The 19,355-nt window shown below is 40.5% G+C and overlaps 1 protein-coding gene across 1 annotated transcript; it reads left to right on the top strand.

Annotated features, from left to right (window-relative positions):
- The first annotated feature begins 12,612 nt into the window (after positions 1 to 12,612).
- Positions 12,613 to 19,133, top strand: LOC134818195 (zinc finger protein 777-like). Its single transcript, XM_063827640.1, has 6 exons — positions 12,613 to 12,712; positions 13,921 to 14,103; positions 15,447 to 15,713; positions 17,346 to 17,567; positions 17,707 to 17,826; positions 18,028 to 19,133. Exons 1-6 carry the CDS (start codon positions 12,652 to 12,654, stop codon positions 18,399 to 18,401), a joined length of 1,227 nt encoding a protein of 408 aa, XP_063683710.1. The 5' UTR covers positions 12,613 to 12,651; the 3' UTR covers positions 18,402 to 19,133.
- Positions 19,134 to 19,355: the final 222 nt, after the last annotated feature.

The raw sequence follows: 19,355 nt of genomic DNA on the forward strand, positions 1-19,355 counted from the left end.
GAATTCAACAATTACACATCCGCAAAGATAACACAGTTCATCAAACATGAACAGTGTCATCAAAAGTAATTATAAAGTCTGTAACAAACCACAGGTCTTACACCCGTTTGTTACAAACTTTATAATTGCGTTTCAAAATTTAAATTTAAATTTGAAAAATTCAAATTCACTTTTGAGTTTTCGGGTGCGGGTGCGGGTGCGGGTACGTACTTACCGCTATCGGGGCCAGAACTCGGTACGCACGTACCCGTACCGCCGTACCGGGTGCGAATACGTATTGACCAACTAAGTTTTTAACCGTGTCAAATTGGCATACCGTTTCCTTTCATCTTGATTGTAATTGTTCTACTTCAAAGTCGTCAAAGTTTGTAACGAGTTGGGAACCTTTAGATTTTTTAAGCCAAATAAGTGCTTCGGTGAGTTCTTTATCCAATCTAGATTTCTCTGCCACTTGATCTTCAATGTGTTCTTTAGCCTTAGAGGACACACACTTATCCACCTTTCTCTTAGTACCTATTCACGCGTGATTTTTTTGGTGTCTCAATGATATTCGTAGAATGAACAGTCGTGCTTGAACTACAACACTACTTGTTGTGGCGATTCAATTTTCAAATTGTTGTTCATCATTTCCTGTTACAATTTATGAAAGTAGTTCCTTTCCGATCTACTCCACTAATTTAGAAAGTTTGAAATGATATTTCAAGCTTGACCCAACCCTTCATGTTTACTCAAACTATAAGGATGTGAATTGTGAGCTATGAATCTAATTTTGCTTGAGCAGGAAATCCAGCTCTTCTCGCTGGCTAATATTGGTCTCGTTATCTATAAACTGACTGTACCTCGTAACTGTGTCACTCGGTGACCACGTGCCCGACTGACTGGTGCCGTACCATAAGATAATATGAAAACCACAAAATATACCTGTTCTTCTTACTGCAACTCTTGTACCCTGGATGCTAAAGTGATATCTTGCGTCGGGATCTGAAGATGATTTTTAGTTCTATATTTATAATCATCTGTATCGAGATGCAATGAAAAATACATAATTTATTCATGCAAAGAAGTCTGGGTTCCTGCACAAACAGATAAACGATACGTACTGTTCATAGGTGCATGACAGAGATAGTTATCGTTCCATGTGTTTGGATCTGCACCCTCTGACCACTGAATGCAAGTTTTTCCTGCTTTTTGTTCCTTATCTCTAAGACCATTGCTGAAGACCCAGCTAAAGTGATAGGGAGAGTTTGGTGGAACACAAAGATAGTTATCTTTCCATGTGTGAGGGTCTGCTGGTTCCAATATCTGTGTACATTTCGAGTTGGGGACTTGTCCTGAAAAACATTGAGATGAGAAACTGAGTTCAGCATTCAAAGGAGATAAAAATTTAAAACTCAATAAGGTTGATTCATTGACCCTGAGTTCCATTTAAAATGAAAACACTACTTTTAAATGTGTTGTGGGGATAATTAAAACCCCAGTCTCCTACCATTCATGTTGAAACGTATTCCAGGATCGGCTTTGTTGTTCTTCCAGCAGAAGAAATTGTCTCTCCATGTGTGTCCGGCGGGTTCTGCTGCTTCAAAGATCCTGTCACAGTAATATCCTCCCGGTACACCAGCGAAACTCCATTTGAAGTCTTGGGGCCAGGACGGCAGGGGTTTCCCGACTGGAATAGCATTTTGTCAGATCACTAGTTCAGTTTAAGTTTTGAAGAGCTAGGTTAGCTAATTTCGAAACTACATTTGGAATATTTCTTATCTTTTTGGAAAAAGGAAAACGCGATCATACCTGCTGTTCCAGTGTATTCGGCGTTACACAGATAGTTATCATTCCACGTGTGTGGATCTGCTCCTTCGTGCCATTGGATACAAGGTTTCCCTTGTTTCTGGAACCCATCCTTCATAGCACCGCTGAAAGCCCATACAAAGTGGTAAGGGGAGTTTTGTTGCACACAAAGGAAGTTGTCTCTCCAAGAATGGTTGGCTGGTTCTGCTCCCTCGCTGATTTGAGTACATCTTTGTCCGGGGATGGCTCCTGTGATCATTCAGATTTTAACAAATATTTGCATTAATTCGTAAATTTATTCAGTCTCTCAATTCATTTTCACTGGTATTCGTTTTAAATGGAAGAAGTCGTAACGCTTACCAGCAAAGGACCATCTAAGTCCGGGATCCGCTCTGTCGCTTCTCCAGCACATGAAATTATCATTCCACGTGTGAGGATCCTTCGGCTCCCATAATTTAACACAGGTGTGTCCGGGAGGAGGGCCATGGTTGGACCATTTAAAGTCCTCCGGCCAGCTTGGAAGGGTTGCTGAAAAGAGGGACTCAGGTAATTCCTACAGATAGAATAGAATGTAACCTAACTACTTGTTTTAAGCTAACAAAAAATTTGTAATATAAATTGAAGAATGATTTTACTTACCGTAATTTTTACAGTTAAGATTGGCACTCTTTAACTCGTTTTTATTACGCGTGTATTTCGCTCCGAAGGGAGTATGTTTCAGCCAGCAGTGCTTGTTTCCTTTATGGAAAGTGAAAGATCTGCAACCTCGAGACTGTGCTCTGTTACATTCTTGTGCACAATGGTTGAAATCCCTGGCACGGAAGTTCTTGATATCAGCACCCCAGTAGTCGACATTATCCTCGACACACACTTGGAATCTCCCTAAAATATTACCCATTACGAACTGAATTTCCTTTCTTTTAATAGGATTAAATGAACAATTCTCAAGCATAAATGAATCGGTGATAAATAATAAAATTTTCTTTTCTCTCAAAAAAAATTTCTTTTCTCAACAAGTCCCCAGCATAAATGAACAAGTCCAATAATCAGTATTTCCCGCAATCAGCCAACGAACGAATTTCAAAAAGTTCCAATTAAATCTTTACAACATTGGCAGAATATTTTCTTTCATCATCAGTACCTAATAAAGATAAGATTAGTACTCCAAGCTCCCAGCATAAATGAACAAGTTCCCATCATAAATGAACAAGTCCCCGGCATAAATGAACAAGTAACCAGCATAAATGAACAATTAACCAGCATAAATGAACAAGTAACCAGCATAAATGAACTATTAACCAGCATAAATGAACAAGCAACCAGCATAAATGAACAAGTGAACCTGCACATGCAAGAATGGGCTTAGTAGTTTTTGGTAGTTTTGAGATAAACGGGAAAAACTATCCCATTTCTTCAGGTATATTTTTGGTCTACGTTACCTATCCCACAGAATGTTCTATAAATGGGTGGGCCAAGTTACGTAGACCAAATCAGTTTATTGGAAATAAGTTGGGTCAAGTAACTTGCCCATATCACCCTGCTTTTAAAAAGGAGTGAAGACCAAAAAAGTGTAATTACTTCGTGGGCTATGTTAGCTAGCCCATTCTTGACCTGCATATCTTAGGTGGAAGTCGACATCCGTGTTATACTTATATAGCCCGTTATTGAATTCTACAAAAAAAACTGATTTTACAAAAACATGCTTAAATTTACTTCAAATTTTACATGCAGATGCGTCTATGGATCCTAATGATTTCTAGCCACAGAATGAGAAAATGAGCCAAGTTACTTGGCCCATTGTTGCATGTGCAGGTTAAAGTCACGACCGTAAAATGAAGAGTCTAAATTAAATGGCAGCTTAATGACATACCGCATAATGAAACATCCACTTCTCCGAACCCTGTGAAATTGGATGATTAGCTATTGGCAACTCATAGAGGGACTAGAGAGTTATAGAGACCTGATACCAGACTGGATGACACTTAGTCTGGTCAGTTATGGATATTTACCTGCATTTCATAGTAGATGGCTGAAAAAATTTTTGGGGGCCCTTTAAGGTCTTTAGAACCGAAAAAACTTCGGAGCCCTAAAATTCAGACTGGGAAAATCGCCCGTTTGGACACGCATTTCGTGATTTAGTATTCTCTGCTGTTGGGCCATCCTTTGGGATGTGGAGCTAAGTCTGGTTTCTATACTTAGGGGTCGTTCACATATTACGTAATCAATATTTTGGAATTTTTTCCCTTTTTTCCCTGGAAACACTTTTCCTTACGTTTGTTGCTACCCTGATCATTATGAGCCGAAATTATTGTTATGATATCCGGCCAAGCACCTTTCAAACTACATAATTAAGTTATAGTCGGATGTCCGATCAATTTCTCCCCTCCTCCCCCCCCCCCCCCCCCCCCCCCCCCCCCCCCCCCCCCCGTAATCAACCGTAAGCATTCGGAACACCCCCCCCCCCTCGGCTGATTACGTAATATGTGAACGACCCCTTATTATACAATTTATCATGCCATAAGTATCACATTATGGCACTATGTAAAAGGGGATCGTTGCTAGCGTCAAAACTGTTTTAACCCTGCCTTAGTCAGTTGAAAGTCTGATAGCATATGTTCCGTTTGATTTGACCAAACTAATGCCTTTCATTGCTTTATGATCACTTTCTCGATCTTCGGCTTCCTCGTTCACATCTTTGTAGTTATTATTTACATCCACATCTTGTAAAGTTTACACTAAAATGTAGGACCGAGGTGGTCGAATACAAAATTGTTTTTAAAAAGCAGGTATTAATGCACGATAATCCATTTGAGAAAGATCACCTGTCTCAAATCGCCATCTAGCGCTATATAGCGCTAGATGGCGTCTTTGGATCCTAATGACTTTGGATCCTAATGACTTCTAGCCACAGAAAAAATGAGCCAAGTTACTTGGCCCATTGTTGCATGTGCAGGTTCAAATGTTCCCATGACTGTTGTCTTGTGCCGTACCATAAGCAAGTTCCATAACTTACCTTATATTACTCTCAACAAAATATTAAGCACTCATGTTACAAGACATTTAAAATAGTTAACAATTACCTCCAGCCGGTGGGGGTCCAAGTTGGGGTGGTAGTTCTACCTCCAGTTCTACTGAAGTGAAGGAGAGAACCTTGCTGACCAGCAGCAAGGCTAGTAGAGAACAGCCCCGGAATATTAGTCTCATATCCGAAGCTGTGAAATAATTTAGAATAGCCTACAACAGCCCGCTGTTGTATTTCTATCCTATAAATATTGTTTTGTTAGTTAATAAAACAATCAGTTTTACTACAAATCACACTTATTTTACTCTAACGGTTTTCAGGAGCCCTGATCTTGTTCCCGTCAATAAAAAGCTTCCGACAAATATTATAGAAATGCGCATTTCAACAGTCGTTCAATTAATAATCAATCATGAGGATTCGACGAATTTTCTTCAACATCAAATAATTAAATTGAATCTGATGGACAAAAACTGTTAAATTGACTTGTCAGTTAACATTAATTAATAAGACACGCGTCAATACGATGATCAATCAACAATTAGATAACAGAAGCAGAACCTTGCTTTCTAATTAGCAGCTGTTATGTTTAGTGGTTCAAGTCATTGTTACAAGTGGACAATACCAATAAAATTAAAGTCACTAAGAATGGGTAATTCTTATCGTTACGAAATAATATGGCTGATATAGAAAATTAAACCGACTAACTAAAGTGAAGATGAATAAAGAACACTGAACCACCGCTACCAGGATAAGCAATTGGAGGAATATTGATGCAAATCCAGGAAGTTAGTCCAGTCAGTGATTACAATCTGAGAGAATAAATAGGAATATGCATTGGGAATTTAGAAAACACGTATAAAAGCCATCACCGGGGACATTTACACGCGGAATAAGTAACAAATTTGGTGGTGAAGTTCATTTTAGTGATGTGTGGAGGTTTAAGAGTAGCCAAACTGGAAACACTGAGCATGGGAGCTTACGAATCAGAGATTGCAGTATGATCCAGTGTATTATTGCGATGTGGAGACTTTTTGCCGCGATTTCAGCTAACATGTACAGTATACAATTGATTGTTAGCAAAATTGGATAATTTTATATATAAAATTACAGTACAGGGGGAAAAGTAAAATGCATGGTAAATCGGGGCGCGGTAAATCGGGGTTTTACTGTTCTTGTATTCCAGGTAATAATATAGTTTTAAATCTTTGTCTTACTTTTTTGGTATTAATTTATCAAAGAACTGAACCAATCAATTTCTGACTGAGAAGCTGATTAAAAACGTATTATGAATGGTCTGGAATAACGAGTGTCGGATGCATCATTTAATTCCGGCGGTTGTAGAAATAATCGCAACTTTTCGCATAATCTGACAGTTAATTATACCCGTTTAAAGTCCGTCTTGGAATCATTTGAGTGTCAGAATTATATTGAGTCGATGAGTTGGTACATTATCAGTTGCTGCTAGTGACAAGGAGGGATCTTTTGAGTCTGAGCTGCCAAGTGTTATGCACGTCATGGCTCATGCATCACTCATTAGTCATTACTGATTAACTGATAGTCAATCACTTTGCAAAATTCATTGACCAATTTTTTATAACGTATGGATCCCAGTACTTCGACTGATATAAATTAAATCTAGCCATGAGAACATTCAAGTTCAAATATTTCGTCTTAAATTTTTCATGGGGATAAGATTATGTATATTAGTGACTTTAGCATCGTTTTTTATTATCGGCCAAAAGAACGCAAAATTCTGTACGAAATTTTCGTTCTGCTAATAAAAATAATTTTGTTTGAATATAAGATAGATTACAAAAACTTTAAAGATTATAATGATAAGACTTGTGGGAAAGGAATTATTTAGGATCGATTTTGAAACGGATTATATATTAAACTGAGTGAATGAGGTTTATCTGAAGACTTTTACGCTGAGACCCAACGAATATTAGTTCGAACCTTCTAGAAAATTAAACTTCATGTTACGGACAAATACACTTGTAACCATATTCAATTCAGCATCTGAAAACAATTTTCTTTAGGATAGTTGTCACTGTATCTTGGACTGTGATTACTAGAGTATCATTCTCCGGATTTACATCCTCTCCTCATCTCCTGTTTACTAGTCGTCACACCCGCACCGCTATTATTGCGAGTCATGCACGAAATTGTCCGTTATTGTTTTTGTTATAAGACCCCGAGGCGCACAACTATAGGGGCAACTTAGTCAATACCATCAGGAAATTGAATAGAATCTCACACATAACTCAATTTCATGGATCCATTGTTGTGTTCATGTTTGGGGTAAGTATTTGATAAAATTTGATTGGAATTTTTGTATCTCCTGTAATTATATTTCCCAAAATGAGCAGTATCCCATTTGATATGCTGTCCCATTTGACCCATCTCTCCCCTACACACAAAGGGCCGCTGATTAAACATAGTTCAGAACACAACTGTGGAGTGAGTGTGGACTAAAAGCTAAAACTGATATTGTAGAGTAATTTATCTTACAACCCACAGCAGATCAGATCTGTCTCCTAAGTCACAACCACTAACAGCTTGATACTTCATAGTTTACAGATATTTTCTTGGAAGTTTATTCTGATTTTATTTCAGGTCTCTGTTATCTGGGTCACTAACTGCTAGAAGAGGACCTAGTTCAGCGAGGAGTTGACACAGGGGCATCAGGACATGACGATATCAAGGTAAGTAGATGATAATAATATCGCCTGGTCGCGTTAGTAATCATTTTCATGTATCTAACCTGTAATCTGCACTATGATAAAAACAGGAGGGGGAGATTGGTTGGCGCATTCTTTTAAACGGTCACATTAACTTATCTATATTATTATTACCACGGTCTTCAATTAATGAGATAACATATTCTTGTTAATAATTGTGTAATAGAATCTTGGTGATCTAAATGGGCTTGCAAGAGCTTCTTCGTCTAAAAGTTGCTGTACGAGGGTACCTTTCATTTGGCTCAGTCAACTGCCGGAATATGAATGACATAAATACAACAAAGTGCCAGCAGCTATCTAAACCACATGACAACTGACAGTCAATGACCATAACCAGGCACCCAGGCACCCGTGGCCGAGGTCGGGGAGGTCACATAGGTCACACGCTCCTGATCTGGAAACAAGGAACTAACCACCAGGCCACTTGCCAATACTGCTCTAATTCTTAATTCGCTAAAGCTGTTTTGGAACATCAAATAGTTTCCTTGTAAGATCAATAAGTTGTCTCAGAAAGATCTGAGACAACTCCTGTTTTATTATGGACTCCTTCTAAATGGGTTCTTGATCACCATGTTAACAAGCAGCGGTAACCGCCCTCCATCAGTTTATCACGTGATCACATTTTCTACATTCCGATTGTTATGCTACTCAGTACTCCCGGAACTTGTTACAGCACCTACCCTGAGAGTTTGTGACATTCCTCACAACGGCTCACATTTCCTGGATCCTGGGAAAGTGCTTGCGGCTGAATACTTTACACTTGATCACAGGAAAAGGTTGGGAAAAGTGCGGGGCGGAAATGTGGTTTTGCTTGTCAAATTGAAGAAAACTCTGAAATCCATCCCTGTCATGATAATCAAAACCGATTAGTGGGTTGTCAATTTGATTGGGTTAAATTGAGGCAACCATTGTCTTCTTTGCCTACAGTGGTTTCGGATTAATGGAGGGTACTATTTATAAGTCAACGCCTGCTATTGTATTTTCTATCTCCTCGGACCGTGTGTCATTGTTTTCTCTCTTGTGTTTCTTTACAGCTCCTCCCACCCCAGCTTCCAGCCCTTAGGACTAGAGCTCTTATTTCAGTGTGGAGCTCCTGTCTCGACTCCAGTTTTTAACCTTCCCGCTCGAACTTTGCCTGGTTACTTCATCATAACTACCAGTGAAACATGACAGTGAAACCAGTCCCTTAAATTAGTCCTTTAATTTCGACATCTCGTCCTCCCTAGTTTCACTGTCCACTTTTTAGTAAACCTTTCTTTACCGTTAATTTCGTGTGGTAGTTCATAAAAACTTCGTTATAATCTAAATGCAGTGATCACTGATCACTGATCAGTGGTTATTGCTGACGATTATAACGTATCGTTACTGTTTCTTTGTTGTTAAATACTTAATAGTCACCAATTGTGAAATTATCTACCGTGAAATTTCCCAAAATTGGCAAATTAACCTGCTGGAAACAGTCGGGTACCTGGTGCGACGTGCGTGTTGTTAAACTATTAAGTTATTTGTTAATTTGAGCTCCTATAATTAGTGATTTAAAGATACCGACACGTTTATCCAATCATACGATTTGCTGTTCAATGCATTAACGTAGCCATGATAACGGTATTCACTCTAATCGAGTCCCCGGTTTGTAGAATTATTATTATACCACCTAATTAAGATACTCTCCATATTACTCCCTCTTTCTCTCCTCCTGTCTTCTTCTTGTATGTAAAAATAGTCTGGTATTTTCGTCTTGAGTTCCGGGCAGTTTCCCCTGAACCATGTATAAGATTACAGAGCTAGTTGTGTCTGTAATTAGATGAGAGTATATTATACACGAGAGATATTATTACAGCGGCACGCGTCACCTTCTTCACCTACGATTAAAATAAACATATTAACCCATTAACTTACAACTAATTGACAGGAGAAAAGTAGCGGCACGAGTCATCCCCTCCCGCCACACTTCAAATATTCAAATAGTGGCTTGTGATTGGCGGTGAACACGGTTGTTACTGGTGGAAGTGGCTGAGTGGGGTCCCGCTGTCTTCAGGGTCGGGAGAGGACCCCTTAGGGGACTAGAACGCGTGCTCGGGGTCTAATTAGTGTCCTATATATCATTACCAGGCACTGGAGAGCAGAGAGAGAGAGAGAGAGGGGAGAGAGAGAGGAGAGAGAGAGGGGGGAGGGTAGTGCTGTGGAGTTGGTCCGAACACGTTCATTGCCTGTTGCTCCCTGATATTGAGTTGTACTGTTCCGCCTCACGGTTTACTCATTTAAGAGGTCACTTTAAACTAGCTTATTACTTCTAACCTGAAGCTTGATATTTCAACATAATATTAATGAGTTTCTGCCAGTTGTCAAATCATTGATCGAGTATTTTACTATCCTGTCACTAGACTGATTATTTCTTACGTTTGTTACGTCAGAATTTCGTTATACTTCCTCTTGTTCTTATTGATAAACTGCAATTTAAAGCTCTTTGGTTTAGATTGCCACCGTTTGTAACTGCATCCTGATTCTCTTCCCCTTAATTCCGATCGTACGTTTTCTCTAACCGTCCACTGAGTGACATTATCAAATCCGCAAATTAAGATCAGGACTGCAACCTGTACTGGCAGTGTAAGAGTGCCTGGAGTTGTGAAGCTACAATATAAGACCGTGTTTCCATGAGATTCAGACCTCTAGTTGGAGTAGCGTTAAATACGACCCTGAGGGCCGCTGGACAGTTCACTCGACATTAGTTACGTGTAATCAGTAGCGCACATGTGTCATCGTGTTTCCGAGTAATTGATGTGGATTTTCTGCTGTTTTCACCACAGAACCTGCACCTTGAGTTTTCTACATTTCCGTAATTACCTAATGAGGCTGTTAAATTGACAGTCAACACGAGCAGATCATTTTTCCTGCTTTTTCTCCTGCTGCATGGTCGACGTTTTGCTGATTGTGTCTCACTGTCATACCTTCTGATGCTCTCTCAGACTGTAGATTAAATAGCATCGTCACTAATAAGATAGGATCGCCAGTAAGCCTGGATACTGTAAGTGATCACCAGATACTATGGTCAGTGAGTCTGATAGATGCTGGTGAGTGCAAGTACCTGATTACCTGCCTCCTAGATCAGGGCACTTCTCACATGCACCACGCCGACCTGTCTCCCTCAATCCCTCATCAACCCCTCATCTTATTATCACCACATACATATGTAAACTATCTGCATGTCAGGTGCTGGTTGTTGTGTCACGTGATCAGGCCCCTCAAACGTCATCTACTCGACAGTTAGACGCCCACTGTCGGGCCGGTTTAAATATATATTCTTCAGAGTACTGAGTACTCTGAGTATTGTTGAAATGTTTTGTTGTTGGCTCTGACCCTCTGAATTTGTTTACAGTTGAGTATTGTGGGGTGCCGATCTTTTAGTTTAGGTCGTCATTAAAATTGAAGCTGTTGTCATTAAGTCATTCCGCCTTGCCCTCTTTATTTCTACGCTAACCATATCAACCATTGACTCTGATTATTGCGTATTGTTTGGTGAATGGATCCGACCTTTAAAGCTTGTTTAGGAACTGCAATTTGCTGTGTCTGCTCATTAAGAAGTCAACTTGGCCCGGGGCCACGAGATAATCGCGCAGTTTGGCTCGACAATCATCCGAATAACCATTAGAGATGTCCCTTTGTTTGAGCTTAAGTAATGTCTGTCATCCTTGACCCCAACTTGGCTCTCTTACTGCATTATTCTAAACATTTACGATTTTATTCTCGTCAATTTTGCTGACTTCATACTGGGGTAGGCTGACTAAAATGGTCATTTAAAAACCAATTAAATGGTGCAGGTTACCAAAAGAGTCAAGTCCCACCTACCACGTGGACTGCTAGGTTGATTATTCTCTCAGTTTGTCATCAGTCCGGCCCCTGAATCGCCAGCAGATGTGCAAAAACCCAGAACCCTTTGCAGCAGTGCTCCAAGTTGACATCCAGCCAATGAGAAGTTGCCGCGCGGTCACGTGATCGAGCACCTCGCAGGTCGGAAAGCGCAGCCAATGAGAAACACGGTGATGCGTCACGTGACACGAAGGGGCCAATGTGAGTAGTTGAGGACGGGCACATGACTCTCCTGCCTGAGGGATTGCGCGCAGTGTGCGCCCTGGAGGTTACTGGGTACTGCAATTAGTGCACTGCCTCGCTTTTCTAGTGCGTTTACCTTCCTCTCGGTGGCTTTGTTAACGACCAGGCCACCTTTGTCTTCCATCTCCCCACTTTTCCGACGAGGTACTCACTTCCAAAACAAGGAATCCTTTCAAAATCACGGTTTAGTGCAGCCTTGTTGTTTGATATTAGTGGTGGGGTTGAGATGAACGCGAATTTGTTTACCTGCATATACCTCATGGTTATTATACCTGCTTTCATCTGATGTCGTTCCATTTCACCGATCACTTGAATGATACATTTTTATTTTCTTGCACCCGAAGATGATGCCAAGAACGTTCGCCATTTTCCTTCATCCTATCTCTGACTATTTTCCAGAACGGTTTATCTTATTTTGCTTCTATATGATACATACTCTTTGATTTTAGGCCGCCTAACCTACGGTAAAAATCATTTTCTCATATTCTTGGCTAACCGATTTTACCTAAATGATTCGCTCTATGTCCGATAAAATCCTTCTCCTTCATCAATCGCGTTATGTATCTGAACTTTTTCGGCCCGGAAATGATTCAGAAGTTCTTCCAGAGTTTCAGAATTACGTTACCAGTTTCTCGTTATAGTTTAAGAATTTTTACAGTAGCCAGATGGCTCCAATAAATTGGTATAAAAACAGTTCTTCTTTAGTTGCCTCTACAAGAACTGTTTTCTTTTGTCTTCCTGAGAGAAGCTTGTAAATTTTGGTTTTGCCATTATACAAAGTAAATTTGTCTGAGATAATATAGTGGCTCCAGTCTACAATAATTCGTTTCTTTTATATCAGTAAGTTTTCCTTGTCCCAGTAAAGATAACTGGATCCCAACGACTAATATTCCTTCTTAGTTATTCATTTATATCCAAATGTTTTTGACTAATTTTATCTCTCTTAACAGAATGTTGTCCTTTCTACATACGCCTCCATCGAGTCCCTCAGAGATGATGAAGAACCCCTCAAAATCCGGATCAGTCAGTCCCGAATACATCCCAATCAAAAGAGGTAAATACAATATACATCAACGAATTATCTAACAACATTTTTGTAAATTTCGTGAAAAATATTGTTTCGAAATTATCAAAATTCATTTGATGACAAGTAAAGTGATGCGTTTTAACTTTAAGATTTCGTCTGCATTTCAAGTCTAGGCTCATCGCTCATAATGTTTCGGTTAATAATACTTATACAAATTATGGTCGCATCATCTTTAAATATTGAGTTCATTACCAACTCCAAACTCTTTGTTCCCATTCCGCTCTGCGCGGGAAATTCAAATAACTGATAAGATAATGGAGCCGTAGGAGTTGGCGTCGAGTTTTCAGCTCGCTATGCAGAACAATGGCGCGGTATCATGGAACAGTTTTATGTTGTAGTAAGCCGGTACTGGTCGAGGGTAACATCTTTTGGAAAGATAGTTTGATTAGCATAAGCTGTGTCTACGATTTGCAGCTGTGTGCTGATAGTGCACAGAACTGTAAAATCGGACTGCTCAATAGATTTTGAGTAAGGTAGAGCAATGTTCCTCAGTAATGTCGGTGAAGGTGCCGAACAAGTACTTAGCAATCAGATTGGAGACTCCGCATGTTTCAGTCATAAATAATTTTCTTTAAAGTATTTTACTGAGAACTGGTCAGAATCTTGATTAATTAGCTTTTCGTGACCATATTGCTTGAAGCCACACTATCAGAGTTCTCCCTGAGAGGCACCCTGCAACATGTAAAGAAGTCTAGTTAGGCTCCCAGCAGGAAACCTCCCTGGATGATACAGTCTGTTCTCTGATCCACAGACCTGGCACAAAGTGACATTACGCACTTCCTCTCCCTACAGACAATCATTAATGTCTGTCGGGTGAGATGTAGACGTCTAGCAGGTCAGGTGACCGCCACACAGAGACCGGTCTATTGGTGGTTCTTCTGAGTAGTGGGGTAAGTAGTCTCTTGTTTCCCTCTCTGGACCAGGGTTTGTTGGTGCTGGGCTAGCTTACTCTCGAATCCTGGGCGCCAGGAGGTCCCGGAAACCAGGTCCATCATCCTGACACTTGTTCGTAGTCCAGACGACGCGGTCATCCCACGTGCATTTTGTGTGTGCGTGTACTGTGGTTATACGATCCAAGGGATTGCTAAACTTACATCTATTCTCAAAAATCAGGATACTAATTCAACTTGTGACAAGTTTTGTGCTTTCTTTCCGTTAACCTTATTCATTTTCAGAAAACTGGGCAGTATCCTCACCCGAATCAGAGATAGAGCTGAAGAGAAAGAGACGGCTAGAGAGCGCTGAGGAACAAGATAGACCTAACCTGAAGCTACTGAAGTTAGACACTGCTGCCATTGATGCCGCTAACTACAAAGAGTGCTCAAAAATGTTCGATAATCCTGAGGATGTAGTTCAAGGTAAATTCACTTCACACTAAACTCTGAGTTCTCTTTGTACTCTCAGCTTTACGTACAGAACTACCACCATATGAATTAGATAGCAGATGTTACTCAACTGTTTATTACACCTGTTCGTCTTTTTGAGTGTCTTCTGATCACTGAATCCATTTTATGGAGAGATCGGCTGAACGACATTGTCTGGTGATCAGCTTATAGTCCTTAGTACAGGAGACTGCTTCAAATGAGAGTTTTCGTCTGGATTATAGCCAATTTCTTTGTTAATATCCAGTTTTCAAGACTTTCTGAAGTCTCCTAAACACATTTTGAGTCAGCTTTAACAAAGGAAGCAGTAATGTTGCTGCTGTGGCATTATTGAATTTGTGAATCTGTGCTAATTCTAACTATTCTTTGTTTCCTTGGAAGATGATCTGATAGTTACCTGTTACTGATCATCATGTGGTAGCGTTGTGTTTTTTGTTTTAGTGCACTAAACGGCACTAAGTCTCTCCTTAATCCAATGTGGTCACATTAATCATCAAATCTTCTTTTAGCAGCAGTAAATTCTCAGTACACGGTCTAATTGTAATCGCCCGGAGCCGGGGGAGAGAACAGTTCAACATGAGAGGTGCTCAAGAGTGAGCTGTCTCATTTTATCTCCGTGAGGTTTTGCCAGGTCCCTGCCTGACCCTCCTGCACTTGCTCTGGCAGTGGCGGCATATTCAAAACCTGGACCTTTAGGTGCGCTGCAAATGCGGCCCGCAAGCCAATACAATTAGGATTGGAGCAGCGGAGAGTGGTTTTGTGGAGGATAATTAGGGAGCTTGGAGGGTGATCACGTGATGCCCTGTGGGCGGGACTCACTACTCCTGCCCACGTGCACTTCTGTTCAGCGCACGTGCACATTCCCTCCAATAAACTCCAGATCCCTTTATCGGTCTACTCATTAAATCTCTGAAAAACTAGAACCCTCCCCAACAGCATCCTGCCAGATGCATTGTTACTGGAGAGACAAATTATATCTGGATCTATAGTAATGACTAGTGTAAAATATCAGACACCCCTATTGTACTGGAGGTTTCATTATTGTAGCATCTGTCAGAGTAGCCTCATGGCTTGAAGTACATTGTGCACCCCTGAGGGGCCAAAACCATCCATATAGCACCCTGCTTGCGGGCCATTTGTCATTTAGAGGTGCAAATGTCGCATAAATACAGTTTATTCCTTTTACAGAACCGGCCAGTTTTAGAGAGACTCGACCATGCCTGTTATAATGAGGAACTTGACACCAAATACTATGATATCAACTATTGCCAAACTATAAAGTAAATATTCTCCTTCCCCTCACCAATCTTATATTTCAGCTTTGTCACTCCTGAAGACCCGGAAGAACGTTGATTTAAAAGAGTACAGTCGCGAAGGAACGTTCATTCCTAACGTTTTACTAGCTCTGTCCCAGACCCCCATCTTGTCTCCGGAACACAGTGACAAACCTCCCACAGTCCGACCTGCTCCATACCCTTCAGCAAGACCTGTCCCTCATCCTACTGCTCGAACTGCCCCACAACATTCCAGCAAACCTACCAAACCCAAATCAGAAGCGTCCAGGCCTTACGTCTGCGAATACTGTGGTAAGTTCCCTGTTTTCAGTTGGAGATTTTCATTTGATTTTCTATGGATTTAAACGTTTAGGGGTTTAACCCCTGGTCCCCAACCTAAGGCTCTGCTCCGCTAATATATTGGGGATATTGTTAATCCTGCTTGTATTGAGACTAACTGGTTTACGGGCTAGATCTTTATCCTAGTATAATATTCCGCCGAGTTAGTCTTTATTCTAATTCAATATTCTGAGAGTTAGCCTGGTCCCTTGGCCCCTCAGGGTCCATTGCTCTCGTGTTTGTTGTATTGATAGCTACATGAAATGAGTTTACCAGGGTTACCGACACGGAACACATAGGTCACGGAGCCGCTCATATTGTTAAACATTTACCAACCCCACTGCGTCTGTAAACTACCGTTGACCACAACCATTTCCCTGACATGTTACATTTATGCTCTGTCGCACGTTCTTAGGCTGGTTTTATGTGCATATTATACCCATAATTTACGGCTCCCTCATAAATGGACACATTCAATTGACGGTATCACTTTACATTGTACCAATACAACACGGCCAAAATGGTTCAGCCAAATTATGTTTTACAGAAGGTCTAGCTACCTCCTAAAGTCCTAAGTACTGCAGTCTTCTGCCCATCCCGATAACTTTGATGGAACATTTTAAGGGGTATTTTAAGTTGGCCTGATATCAGAGAGGGTCTGATCGGGTGAGGTTGTAGAGGGTGAGGTTGTAGATCATCAGCCCTTAAATTAGACCACAAATAGTTAGGCTGGGTCACCTAAAGAGACGCTCGGGTGGTTATAATGCATTATTAGAGATGAACCAAGTGTGCCATGTTCCTTAAACAATGTGCCTGACCTTGTTAACAAGATCCCAACCCTCCATCCCCTGAGTCTCACGTTATACAAAATTGGGATCAAAACAGAATAATTAACCTTGTATCGTTTTGCTAGTGTGTGGCCAATCTCTCCCCTCAGGGAGCTCTCCGGACCAATGAGAGTCCTTGACACCTGACATGTGACAATTGAATATCATGTCTCGGCAGAATAAGGGATAATTGATGCATTATACGGGGGGAGTATAGTACACTCTCCAACTCTCTAATTGAAAGCTAATAAGGTCTCCAAAATCTCTGCTTTGTTGCCCTCAGCGCGCTCACTCACGTGACATTGTCACGTGGTCTGTAAAACGCGGTCACGTGCCTCATAGAGGACAAAGATTGCGGTTATTGGCCGAGTTCCAGTTACCGGGGACGAATTAGGAGGCAGGGCTTGCTCAACACGTGCAAAATATCGCACTGTCCAGAGTCCAGAGGGGAGAGATGCGGATACAATGAGCAGTACCACACGTCACGTTAATCGACATCTTTTTAGGATCTGAACTAAACTCACACCACCCTCTCTTCTCTTTGTCTGAATATATCGGACTAATTCCAGGGCGATTGTTCCCAATGATCCTTGCAGTGGTAGGAAGGAACCCCAATTAACCCTCCCACCGTTCAATGATTATTCGAGTTGACAATGCATGCTGCTCCTTCTTGACAATAGAACCTGAACCGCGCTCTCTTGGAATAATGCCAAGCATATTCCCGGACAACGACTCACCCAGTCCATACTCGCCCCTCTAACCGACATTGTACCCTCAGGTAAACAGTTCACGAACATTGGTAACCTAGCCACGCACGCGCGGACCCACACCAAAGAGAAGCCCTACAAGTGTGACAAGTGTGACCTGATGTTCGCGCACACCAGCAACCTGCAACGTCACCAGTTGGTTCACACCGGGCAGAGGAATAACAAGTGTCCGCACTGCTCCAAGTGTTTTAGTCGCAGTGACTACCTCAAAGTGCACGAACGTACTCACACAGGTAATTATACATTGTGCCGTGTAATTTCGTGTTCTTTTGCTATTTTTGGACTCTTTCCTTGATTATGCATATATTCATTAGCATAATTTATTTTCGATTCTTGATTCTTCCAGTTATGTTTACACTATGTTCTTCTCAGGAGAAAAACCGTATGCCTGTTCGGTAGCAGGATGCAGCAAACGTTTCTTGGACTCCAGCTCATTGAAGAAACACGAGCGAACTCACACCGGAGATAGACCTTTCGCTTGTCATATCTGCTGTAAGTTCCTCTTCAGTTCTCTCTGTTCTGTAGATATAATTTTATGACATGATTTCAGACCTTTAACATGTAATTCGGAGCCAGTTTTTTATCATGTTTTAACTAAAACGAATCCTAAAATGAATAAACTAAACTTACCAACCTACCTCCTAAACTTACCTCCTAAACTTACCTCCTAAACTTACCAACTTACCTCCTCAGACAAGACGTACACAGAGAGTAGCAAACTGAAGATCCACCTACAGAGTCATTCCGCTCCCAAACAATGCACCAAGAAACCAGTGGTTCAGAAGAAACAAGAGCCATCTTTCAGAGGAGTTCCCACAGTGACTCTCCCTAACCCCTTCTACTCACCCGCTCTACCTCCATCTCTCTCCTACCCATCCTACCACAGGCTCCTTCCCTACAGCATGGCCCCTACTCTTGCCAGGCCAACCCCTACTCGACCTCGAGCTTTCTACCCTCATCCATATTCACGCACCGTCTTATCAGCACCAACCCGGAATTCAAGTTCCCCACTCGTTCCTCAAGTTTCGAACTCTAGTCCCCGAAACTCTGCTTTTATGCCGGTGTAAACTATATTGGTTTTTTCAATAGACCATTGCTGTTTGTGTTACTGTTTATGATGTAATGTTTGATTTAAAAAGTGCAGGACGCTTTTTGGTATATTTGAATGGAAGTTGTTACTTTTTTCGAATTCGATGAGGGACATTGAATGTCATATGGGAGTAGATATCTACTAGATACACAATTTCTTTTATTTATCTATTTTATATTTTCTTAATTTTTCTTATATTTATATATTTTTTAAATTTTTCTTGAAAACAGACTACATACTTTCTTGTAAAGTATTTTAATACGTATTATTTGAATATTACTACGTATGGGTTTTTAGTGGATACGGTGATTGAGGTTATTTCTATCGATGTTTTAATCTTCAACTACTTCTATTTATCTTGTTATTCAATTATTTTTATCTATTTCAATGGTATAAATCAGGACAACTGTGACATCAGATTTTAACTCCCAGAAATTTTTTACTGACAATCCCCCATGATTTTGTACACCCACACCTGCAGACTCGACCATTAAGATTAATTATTTCGTTGGAGCACTTTCTATTGCTTTGAACCACGGGCATACTTTTTAGTTCTATTGATAAAGATAGTTTTGTTTGGATAAAGTTATTCAATATTGGTGTTTTGATGATAAAGTTTTGTTTGTGATATTAAAGTAGCAAGTATAAAAATTTCAATGTATTGGAAATAATTTGTTACTCTTACAATAATTATAACTTATTTTTATTGCAATTAACGGCTTTTATTTGCATAATGAAATTGCATCAAATTAAATTTTCAATAATTAATATATCTCGACACAATGCCTTATTGCTTATCTGTTATCACGTCCGATGACGTTTTCTAACTCATACTTAACAATAACCTTGACACACGTTGCTTTTCACGGCACTTTGCCTTGGGTCACGGCACTTTGCCTTGGGTCATTCTGAAGAAATTTAGACCGTACCA

This window comes from Bolinopsis microptera, chromosome 1 (genome assembly GCF_026151205.1).
Source record: "Bolinopsis microptera isolate Bmic1 chromosome 1, MBARI_Bmic_1.0, whole genome shotgun sequence".
Lineage (NCBI taxonomy): Eukaryota > Metazoa > Ctenophora > Tentaculata > Lobata > Bolinopsidae > Bolinopsis > Bolinopsis microptera.